This window comes from Saccostrea echinata, unplaced genomic scaffold, assembly GCF_033153115.1.
Source record: "Saccostrea echinata isolate AGI-Se365-2 ecotype Australia unplaced genomic scaffold, CSIRO_AGI_Sech_v1 ptg000056l, whole genome shotgun sequence".
NCBI classification, from domain to species: domain Eukaryota; kingdom Metazoa; phylum Mollusca; class Bivalvia; order Ostreida; family Ostreidae; genus Saccostrea; species Saccostrea echinata.
Window position 1 is genome coordinate 13,263,350 of NW_026889805.1, and position 11,987 is coordinate 13,275,336.

Here is an 11,987-nt window from a genome sequence, read left to right on the forward strand (position 1 = left end):
CCATTCAGCATCTCCCTGTCTAACGGGACATGTGACCATCATTTTCTATCCTAAAGCAGTTCAAGACCCTGAATTAAGTGGCTTTTAGCTGACTGCTTTCAATAACAAAAGTATATAATCAAGTGCTTAGTTTTTGCCCCTACAAATTTGGGCATAATCTTTCATGATTAGTTTTAATCCTTAGCACTGTCCTAAAAGGAGTAAAAACTAAGGTGTTTTTGTTTTTTCTTCCAAAAATGAAATTAACTATTAAATATTTATTAAATATATTTTATAAAGAGAGAAAGAAGAGAAACAGGAAAAACACACGAAGTGAAGAGTTTTTCATATGCACTGATCCCAAAATTGTTATTATTTTGGATTTTGGAAATCACTTTATCAAGTGCTCTGCCTCCTGCCTTGGAAAGGGCCTCTGTGTTGATCAAAAAATTTCCCAGAACATGTTAGGGTTATTTGTTGAAAGTTTGTCAATTTCAATAGCTTTAGATTTTTTTTATAAGGGGGCTCTATACATCTTAGTGTTCTATCAAACATATTCCTGGCTTGCCAATAATGTTGATGTAAAGCTGACTTAACGTTCCTTTTACCCTTGCATTTAATAAATGTATTTTCTTTCTCCAGCATGATATTCCATAGTTCCATCAGTTCTGTATTCCAGTATGGTTTCTAGTTTTTAAGACGCTTACTCGTACTCGTGTTATATATTGTGTATTTCATTTCTCTCACCCAGACCCTCCTTCGAATATGGGACTGTTTCCTACTAGAGGGCCCCAAGGTTTTGTTTCGATTTGCTCTGGCAATCCTTAAACTGCATGAGAAGGAAATCCTACAGAAGACAGACACCATAAGCATAATGAGGCATCTTAAAGCTGCAGCCAAGCTCACGTTTGATGCAGATGGACTTATCAAGGTACTGTAGATCAACAAATTTTTGCAAAACCTTATTTTCATGAGAGTAGATAGTCTCAAGTAAGTAGTTATACAAAAATAAAGTTTTTGTGAACATAAATTTATTTATAGTATTAATCAATGATTAAGTTTGAATTTACTAGAACAATTAGTGTAGATAAAAGTTTAATTTTTTTTGCTGAATACTTAAAGGGCTTCATATTTAGAATATCAAGAATATATACTAGTTTACAAATAAAGTTATCTATCATTTGGTATTTCCTCTTACCTGGGTATTTTGATATGGTTTTGATTTTTAATTGTTTATTATTTGTTTTGAATGATTATGTTGTTGAAGGTTGCTTTTGATGGTCTGAAACCTTTCCCAAGAAGGAAGGACATCTCCACAAAACAAGCATGCTACTTGAACACTCTCAAAGAGCAGAACAAGAGAAAGGAGTTACAGAGACTGGCCTATGCTGAGAGAGAGCACATGGTGAGCTTTATAACACAGAACTCAACAATGCTTTTGTTCCTCCTATTATCCATTTACAATTGAGATATCCTAATTTGTTTACAAATCCTAATCAACCTTTCTGTTGTAAACAGTACATGAGTATGGAATCAGAGAGTGGGAACTATCAGAACCTTGGTGCTGCTGTTGTCATAGAGGATGGTAGGTCCTACTTCAGTGTCTGGTACTTGGAGAAGAAATTGTGAAGAGATTGTAATCTCAGAGTATAAGTTTAATCTGTTTTTTTTATATAGGGAAAGTGTGGCTAACTTATGGGGAACAAAACTCTGCCAGGATATGCAAGGTCACTTGTGAGGAAGGGGTCATGTATGACCTTGGAATGAATGTGAGTGATTTAGGTTACATATTTTTTTCATTGTGATTATTTTCATATATATGTACTATCAGTAAAATTTTGTTTTAATCTTCCATTTAAAAATTCACAATTATGAGGGTTGTCCGTAAAGTTCGTGGACAACATTGATAATTACTGACAAACATTGATAAAATATATGAAACTATTATTTTCATTAAATTCATGTTTCATTTTATTAATATGCAAGTTTTAATCACAAACAATGCACAAATATTTATATTTAATCAGATACAAAAAAAGATGCACACTCATACCCGGAGCACTAAAACGAAAATCCTTGATGTTACTTGACATCAAAAGCTAAATACATTTAAGTTTTCTCAGCGTACATGTAGTCACCGTTTAACTCAACACATTACTTATGTCGCTTCAACCAGTCATCAAAAATGTGCACAAACTGTTCTGGTTTCATACGCAAAATGATATTTAACACTTCCTGTCTCAGATCCTGCAAATCATCAAACCTCTGTCCACGTACAACGACTGTATGTATGGAAATACGGCAAAGTCACGAACTTCATTTTTTACAGCACTACAATCTCAGAAAGATGGTCTTCCTTCATGCATGTCATCCAGTAAACTGTCCCTTCCTTCCGAAAATCTTCTGTGCCACTTAAACACTAAAGAATAGATTACTTACTATGATTTCTCGACTGTTTAAGGAATTTATGGGTCTCTGTTGGTGTTTTTTTGATGTCTACACAAAATTTTATCACTACTCTCTGCTCAACCTTTTCCGAAAACGTCCCTTTTTCGAACAGTAACGATCCTATCTTAATAAACTCTGACCTCGATTTCTCTGCCATTTCGAAACTTTGAACGTTCAAATTTTACAGGTTTGACATTATAATTTTTGTCAACCTTATAATGTAAAAGCCATCCAAATTTCTGCAGAATTTTACAAAATACAAATGAAATGTATAAAGTGATAAATAACTTTTTAATAAAAACTTTGTTGTGTTCCAGGTCACCATCCCAAGTCTAATAATGAAGTCATAATTGTAATTATACACTTAAAACTGAATAAAATTTTTCATTTTGTAATTCACATATAGTAAAGGATTATAAATATGCTAATAATAAATATCTATGACGCAACTTTTATTTAAATTTAGCTTGTCCACAAACTTTACGGACAACCCTCGTAAAGTACATCCCCGTTACATGTATAGGAATAAAATTTGAAATAATTCATTTCTGCCATATATGAACAGTTTGATTCACGTGTGATGTGTATGGAGAATGCCCCGGGCAATGTTGTGTTGATTGGAACTCTCTCTTGGATGTTGTATGCTTATGACTCAAAGACAAGGTATCTGTCTTCACATTATTGAAATTTTAAACCTGCATGTACATGTATTTATTCATTATAAATTGACTGCATATGTATTAATTTTAGTTCCTACACTATAATAGTATTTAGTTTCAAACAAAACTAATATTAACATCCTCACTGCAGACTCTTAAATGTTAGAAATTTTTTTATAATAATTAAATGCTAATCAGAGGATTTTTTTTACAGGGAGAAGTTGTAGGAGTTTAATCAGATGTTTTTTTTTCGTACAGGGAGAGGATGTGGGAGTTTAATCAGATGATTTTTTTTTTGTACAGGGAGAAGTTGTGGGAGTTGAATCAGATGATTTTTTGTACAGGGAGAGGTTGTGGGAGTTTAATCCGATGATTTTTTTGTACAGGGAGAGGATGTGGGAGTTTAATCAGATGATTTTTTATACAGGGAGAGGTTGTGGGAGTTTAATCAGATGATTTTTTATACAGGGAGAGGTTGTGGGAGTTACTTCTACATGATGCTGTTCTCTCCTTGTGCTGTTTTGAGGACGATGACTCCATGCTTGTGAGAACATTTGCTGGCCTGGCTGACGGTACACTGGCAGTCACTGAGGTAAGGTCAAGGTTATGTCAAGGACATCTATCTCACTTCGTGTCTCTCTAGCACATAATAAAATATAATGTTTAGGATTCCTCACTTTTAAGTTATCTAGTATGCTATGAGAATTTCCTATTACAGCAACAAGACATAAGGAAAGTGTTCCCCAGTAATGATGTGCTCTATATACCCATTGGTCAAGCTCCCATTTCCTGTCTCCTGCTGATAGATGATTTCTTATGGTGTGCTAGTGGAAACAGTGTCAATGTCATTCAGGCCAGGTAGAAGTATTCACCTTAACTGTAACATTTCTTACATAAAAAGTCATTAAGTTCTTTCATTCAGTTCTTTATTAACTCTCAGATTTTTTCAGCTCATCAGTACAAATAAATATAAAACAGAAATACATATAAGTATTAAGAGTAGATTAACATGCAGTGTACAGTAATCAATCTTAATTATTCTGTACAGGACTCTGGATCCTATTGACAATTTCCATGTTTCCGTTAATCCGTATGACCACATCCTCTCTATGGTGCCGGGGGACTATGGAATCTGGATCACTCTTAGAGGATCCTCAATCCTGGAACTGTGGGATCCCAAAAACCTCAACTGCAAGTTACTGTATGACACAAGGACAGACAGATACCCACAGCTTAGAAAGGTTACCAGATCGATTATACTGTTTATCACATCTTGTAATATGTTTCCTAAAACTAATTCAGTATTAAATCACAAATCATTATTATAATGTACAATACTTAATTAAATAATGTTAACCTCTTCCTAGACATATAGATAGACTGTTTATTTCACCACTGGGGCTCTCTATTTTAGGAAGATGACACATACTTCAACCGAGCAAGGATTACAGCCATTATGGACCTTGGGTCGACAGTCTGGGTAGGAACAGGGGAAGGCAATCTCATCATCTATGAAATTCTGGAGCATCTGAATTTGAAAACTCCAACTGATGCTTCTCCTATAACAGAAACAGGTCAGAAAGTGACATCTTCTGGAAGCGTTACCCCCATCTCTAAAACAAGGTCTGTCATTAAGAGTAAGAGTTCGCCAGTTCTCTGTAGCAAGCAAATCAGAAAGAGATCACCTAAAGCAAGACTGCATAAAGAGGAACATCAGCCTGTGTTGCCAGTAAAATCAGACTTATTGAGCAAAATTCTGAACAGTTCTGAAGCAGAATCCTCAGGAAGCCTAACTCCTAAAAACTCCTCCCCTAGACATCCACCACTGTGTGGCAAAAAACTCACAGACCAAAAAGTACTTATGAATGGACAGAAAGAAGTAGAGGTGAATTGTGTGGACTTCCAAATGGAGGAAATGTTGATTGGGAGAATGGAGTCAGAGAGTGATGGGAGCAGTAGTACTTATCACTCAGACAGAGAAGAATTGGGTGAACCTCTACATGATGTACATCAGAGTAAGGTTCCCTGTACATTGGACACTGTCCACAGGGACAAAAGAGATGGTGTGGATCTCTCACCAAAACAGACAAAGGCTGTCAGACCTACCAACCTCCTACCTACCACAAACACACAGTGGTCCACAAGAAATAAAGATATCGCTAGTCAAGAGAATCTGGATTGTCTGTTTAAGCAACTGATTGATGTGAAAAGAAGGAGCTCTTTGGACACTGCTATGAAGAACCTTGTGAAGAAGACAAAATCTTGTGAATGTTTAACTTTTGACAATTCAATTTGTAATGGATTGGACACCAAGTCAGTGGACTCAGATCAGAAGGAAGACTGTGGCTTTCTCATTGATTGTTCGGTCAGTAAAACAGGTCAGAGTCCAGTCACAGGTGAGGATTATCAGAAAGAGGCTCTAAAAGAGACTATTTCATGTGACAACAAGGTCATGTCTCGTCATCATAAGGTCAATTCTTGGCTGAGTTCTATAGATGATTCCCAAACATGTGACTCTGACAATGAAGAGATGAAAGAGGGTGAGTTTCATTCAAACATTGAGAAGAATCTTTGCACAGGGTCAGAGAGCATCACTGGAGGCACTCCTGATCAGTTAAAAACTTCTGAAGAGGCTTTATGTAATGGTGTAGACAGTGTATTAGAGACACCAAAGAGTGAAAATACTAGCAATACAAGTACCAGCATAAATCATTCTGATGTGGACAAAGAGAGACGAAGCAGTCGTGTGTCTGAAATAATGTCCAAAGTGTTGAGGCATAGGAAATCTGAGGATAGAACTCTTGACACAAGCAGTGAGAGTGACAGACCAACACAGATGTCTAAATCTAATGCAGTGGAGGCCAAGTATTACTTAGAATTCACTGAAATGCAGGTGTTGACTGATGTTGAAGGTGATTTAAGTCGACGGTCAAGTCGGGTCAGAAGGAGCAGCAGTGAACTATCTAGTGACATGGAAACCAGACTGATTGCCCAGATGTCCAAGCTGGATAACTGGTCCCTCAACAACAGTAAATCCAGTGTCTCCTCCAGCCCCAAGATCCTGGAGTTAATGCAGACTCCTAGTTTAGCTAGTAGACACCAGTCTGTGGGTCGAGTCTCCAGAGAGCTTGTCCCTGGAGACCTCGGTACAAGCAGTCCCCGCAGCTCCATGGACCAGAGGGTCGCAGACTTTCTGAGGACCCCCAGTATCAGTAGCAGACCCAGCTCTGTGTGGTCCAGTTATGAAAACATCTCCACCCCTTCAGTCAAAGAGCAGGACTTCATTGGTCAACAATTTGCCAACATAAGCAGTTATATCACACACACTGACAGCTCTAATTCGCTCAGCAGCTTGGCCGAGGCTCTCTGTGTGGTGGAACTCTCCATGGAGGTCAAGGTCAAAATTGCTGATAAACCTGTCAGAGGATTTTTGAAAACAAGGTACATTTCTTACTCATTAAAGAATTCATTTTAATGAATATAACTTCAAAGATTGTTTTAAATATCAGTTCTTAATATCACCTTCAGAAACTGTGGTGAGCCATCTATCTTGAGTTTTACTGGTTGCTATGGAGATGATGAATCTGTCTTGAAGTGGAGAAGAGAACCAAATGAGGTTAATATAAATTTAATTTTTATTGATTCAAGATTTACTGAAACACCTCTGGAGGCACCTCATATTATTTCCTTCCAGCTTTAGTTTGTTGTACCATGAAATCATTTGGAGAAGAGAGCAAGGGGCAGTAACAATATTTTTGCATGTTCAAAATTTGTCACTTATTACAGTACAAAGTGGCAAAATCATGAGAAAATAAGTACAACTGCAGTAGTGTAGACATTCTCTCTTCCACTTAGTGGTCACACAATATCTGCGGAAATTTGTCACAGCATACTTAAATTGAATTTCAGAAATAAAAAAATAACGATCCAAGAAATCTGCATAATTTTCTACCCACAGACTGAATAGAAATTGTGATTCCACAGCATTGTGACCCAGCAGAAAAAGGACATTTACAGTATTTAGAGCTTGGAATGATTTCACTGTTATTAAATTGTGCAATGAATTAAATGTTACGTTGCTTTGTCTTATGGAGTAGGTATTAATCAATCGGCATTTGTTACTACCAGAACTTTATTTTATTATTTTTATATAAAATACTCTCATAGAATGTGATTAAATTTTATTCAGAAATTCTGGACCAACGAACCAGTCTTAGAGATCTGTCCAAAGACCAAGTTAACTCGGTTGCCTAGCTACATGAGGGGACGGCTATCCAGCATCTCCTCCCAGGCCAGCACCAAGAGCTTCCACAGTGTGTCTTCACAACTCAAGTGAGACAGACCTACGATTTTCGAGATCTTGTTTGTACAAGGTGTTTTACCTCAACACTTTAGTAATTGCCATGTTATCACTATTTTGCCATTACCTTGGATTTTCAACAAATGATTTTCGATTCACATTTCGTTCATTGAATCACTGTTAAGAGAGGAATGAATTATGTGCTTAAATCAGTATTTGCTTGAAATCAATGTTGATATAGAAATCTAGCTTTTATCAAATCCATGAAATGTCTATAGATAATGGTAAGCAAATTTGATTTCTGTCAAGTAGGGCAATGTGCAAAAGCACAAGAATGCATTTTTAAGATGAGCTGTTGTATGACATACAATCTGTTTCACAGAAAGATATAAGGTGGTGTTGTGCTGTCACAGTGTATCATCCTGTGTTCATTCAACAAACTGGTATGCTGTCCTAATTATGCACTGTTAGTGAAATTAAATGAGTTACATCTGAATATTGTTAATGGGTATTTACTCATAGAAAATTGTTATAAGTAGGATAACTTGTGCAAAGGCAGAACAGGGGATTGTGTGTTATTGTGACAACACAATGATGTATTATACTGTAATAGTGTGGAACAGCATGTCATTACATTTGAAGAAAAACACTGTGGCATATTTTGCATATGGCCATATCAATACAGTCAAGAAATTTTCAGTGCAAAAAATTATCCATTTCACATCTTTTACATGTAGAATCTTATATGGCATATCATTTATGACAATATATTATGACAATTTTCAGAACTCTGAACTCAAATTTATCTCACACACATGAGCAATTAGAATTAATTCTTACATATTTTTATACACAGTTCAAATTTTCAAAATAATTATATTAATTTCCATATGCACCTTTTTACACATTCCATGGAGTCAAATTTGAATCTTCTTTTAAGAGTGATTTTTAGAACTGTAAATTCAGAAGACTATATTTGTTACATAGTATAACAGGTGCCATGTATAATATAAGTAGGTAGGATTTTTATAAATGTTTTGTTTTTAAATTTTTGTGGTTTCTTCTGAATTTACAGTAGTTGAAGGTGCAAGGTTTTTGACAATTGAATTTATTAGGATATATTAATGGTATTGCAATATACATGAAATTGTGTATATGCTAATCTAACATGATAAAGTCTGATAGGGTGTTTGCTTGATAAGGGACTTGTACATCAACAGGACCCTGGCTTATGTTTTTTTTAAGCCAATAATAATATATTTTTTTTGTTGACCAACTATAGTTATACTTAAAATGTACATGCATGTTTCCCCAAAATAGTGCAATAAACAAGACATTTTAGTGCAATTTTTATATTTTAACCTATTTACAGATGTAACATAGATTAAAAGTGTGTTGGACTTCAAAATCTTGACTTCATGTTTCTTAGGATACTGCATTGTTATATCAGGTTTCAGAATACTTGTTTTATATCAGAAAAGGTTTTTTTAACAATGAATGAAAAAGAGCTCTGTTTGCTGGTATTTTGTTTTATGTATTGAACTATATCTTATTTTTATGTGCATGATATGATGAATGGGTAATACAGCTTTTAATTGGGAAGATTATTATAACAGAACCCAAAATGTCTGCAAGTACACTTTTTTAAAATGGTCTATGTTCATTGTGTAAATATATTGAAATTTTTGAGTTTTGTTTTTGAACACCGTGCTAAATTTTGCCTTTGGTGTTCATTGTTAGCTTCTATCATGTGAATCTCTTGTACAGTGACTAGTGGCATTATTTTTATTGCAAATATTGTAGTCATGGTGATGGCCTTGACCCAGTTTTGAAGTGTGTAGAATGCAAACTATCTGTATCAATGACATTTTTCTTCTCTCTCATATGCTCAGTGACTCAGAAAATGAAGAAACACACATAAAAATTCAAAATAATGCAGTGTCCATTTGGCATATTTATTTTTGGGAGTGATAAATGATCAAATGAGCTTTTTACACAATTGTTGCAAAACATTGTTGATTTTATATATTAAAGATGTTGATACCTAAGTCTGGAAATTTTATTGTTCCTGAACCTTCATTGCCTCAATATGACGTTATACACTGGTGAATGCATGATATTATACACTGGTGAATGCATGATATTATACATTGGTGGATGCATGATATACACTGGTGAACATCATTTGCATTCCTGATGATGAATCAGCTGTAATTGTGGATTTATTCTGGGATTCCAACAGTTCTCCATACAGAATGTATCACAGACGCGCATTGTTTCAGCACTATTCTTGATTAAAGTCATGTTCTGGATTCATGATGAATTATCTACTTTAAGAATTTCATTTTCAAATTCACATATTACAAAACTTTTAAGAATATTTTAGCATATAAATTTTTATATGTTTTTAACTCACCTGAGTCGAAGGCTCAAGTGAGTTTTTGATCACATTTTATCCATTTTCCTTCTGTCTCTCTGTCCGTCTGTCTTTCTGTAAACTTTTCACTTTTCTGACTTCTTCCTAAGAACCACTGGGCCAATTTCAACCAAACTTGCCACAAAGTATCCTTGCCTAAAGGGGATTCAAGTTTTTCAAATGAAGGGCCACACCCTCTTCAAAGAGGAGATAATTAGTGAAAAAATTAATGACATCTTTGAAAAATCTTATTAAGAACCAATGGGCTGGAAAATATGAAACTAATGTGGAATCATCCTCAGGTAATGTAAATTCAAGTTTGTTCAAATCATGACCCTCAGGGATAGGGTGGAGCCACAGTGGGTAATCAAAGTTTTACATAGGAATACATAGGAATTTTTTTTAAAAATCTTCAAAGCCATGATTGGTCATATTGATATGGAAGCATCCTCAGGTACTGTAGATTCAAATTTATTCAAATCATGACCCCTGGGGGTAGGGTAGGGCCACAATGGGTGATCAAAGTTTTAAATAGAAATACATAGAAATCTTTAAATATCTTCCTCTCAAGAACAGCAAAGCTATGATTGGTCATATTGATAAGAAATCATCCTCAGGTAGTGTAGCTTCAAATTTTTATCAAATCATGATCTCCAGGGGTAGGGTGGGGCCACAATGGGTAATCAGAATTATCCATAGGGATGTTGATTGATTGATTGTGTTGTTTTACGTCCCATTCTAGAATTTTTCACTCATATAGAGACATCACCATATACCGGTGAAGGGCTTTACTTGGCACTCGGGGCCATTGAGCAGTGAGGGTCCTTTATCGTGCCAATGCCCACCGTGACACGGGGCCTAGGTTTTTAAGGTCTCATCTGAAAGACCCACAACTTTCACTCCAAAGTGCAGAGCACTTGGTGAAGGAACAGTTGCTGCCTATTTTATATCAACTTAGGGCAGTCATGGCCATAATTCGAACACATGACCTTCTGATTATGGAGCGAGCGCTCTAACGACTGAGCTACCATGACCGTCTTCCATAGGAATACGTAGGAAAAATCTTTAAAAATCTTCTCAAGAACAGTTAAGTCATGATTGGTCCTTTCTATATGGAAGCATCCTCAGGTAGTGTAGTTTCAAATTTGTTCAAATCATGACCCCCAGGGATAGGGTGGGGCCACAAAGGGTGATCGAATTTTTGACATTGGAATACTTTGGAGAAATCTTCTCAAGAACAGCAAAGCCATGATCAGTTATATTTATATGGAAGCATCCTCAGGTAGTGTAGATTCAAATTTGTTCAAATCATGACCCCTGGTGTTAGGGTGGGAATACATTTTCCTTAGGAATACATAGGAACAAATCTTTAAAAATCTTATTCTCGAGAACAACCAAGCCATGATTAGTCATAATAATATTCAGGTAATGTAGAATTAAATTTGTTCAAAGCATGACCCCCTCCCCCCACCCACCCACCCCAGGAGTAGAGAGGGTATTAAAGTTATACAAAAGGAATATAAAGGATACTAGTATATCAATAAAGAACTTTCTTCTCAAGAACAGCAAAGCCATTATTAGTCATATTAATTCAGAAGCATCCCCAGGTAGTGTAGATTCAATTGTGATCAAATCATGTCCCCAGGGGTATAGCAATACCACAATAGAAGATCAAATGTATAGGAAAAAAATTCTTGAAAAATCTACTAAAACCATGATTAGTCAGAGAAATAGGAAGCATCCTCAGGTGTGTCGCTTCTAGCTTGTTCAAATCATCCCCCAGGACTACTTTTATATTTAAACTTTTCAATACTGAACTTATTTCTAGCCAAAGTGTGCAGGTGAGCAATTTGGCCCATGGGCCTCTTGTTTTTTCCTACTGCTTGGTGTTCATGATTTTTATCCAACTTGAACAACAGAAAGCCTGTAACAACACAAAAATATAATAAACTGGGATTATTACTTTTTAGCTCACCTGAGGCAAAACTTTTTGTCTGTCAGCATTGAACTTTTCTGATCACATTTTTGTTTGTTGTCCATCTGTCTGTAAACTTTTGAGATTTTTGACTTCTTCTAAAGAACCACTGGGCCAATTCAACCAAACTTGCCACAAGTATCCTTGGGTAAAGGAAATTTCTAAGTTTGTTCAAATGAAAGGCCATGCTTCTTCCAAGGGTACATACTT

At 35.7% G+C, this 11,987-nt stretch overlaps 1 protein-coding gene across 1 annotated transcript in view; it reads left to right on the forward strand.

The window, feature by feature from the left end:
- Positions 1-9,434, forward strand: part of LOC133173859 (uncharacterized) — a 75,408-nt gene extending 65,974 nt beyond the window's left edge. Inside the window, exons 41-51 of the mRNA XM_061308932.1 lie at positions 731-910; positions 1,247-1,384; positions 1,498-1,564; positions 1,657-1,748; positions 2,993-3,090; positions 3,555-3,678; positions 3,805-3,944; positions 4,135-4,327; positions 4,501-6,527; positions 6,615-6,702; positions 7,276-9,434. Coding sequence (XP_061164916.1) covers positions 731-910; positions 1,247-1,384; positions 1,498-1,564; positions 1,657-1,748; positions 2,993-3,090; positions 3,555-3,678; positions 3,805-3,944; positions 4,135-4,327; positions 4,501-6,527; positions 6,615-6,702; positions 7,276-7,422 — 3,294 coding nt within the window. The 3' untranslated portion in view covers positions 7,423-9,434. The remainder of the gene's footprint in view (positions 1-730; positions 911-1,246; positions 1,385-1,497; positions 1,565-1,656; positions 1,749-2,992; positions 3,091-3,554; positions 3,679-3,804; positions 3,945-4,134; positions 4,328-4,500; positions 6,528-6,614; positions 6,703-7,275) is intronic.
- The last annotated feature ends 2,553 nt before the right edge of the window (positions 9,435-11,987 follow it).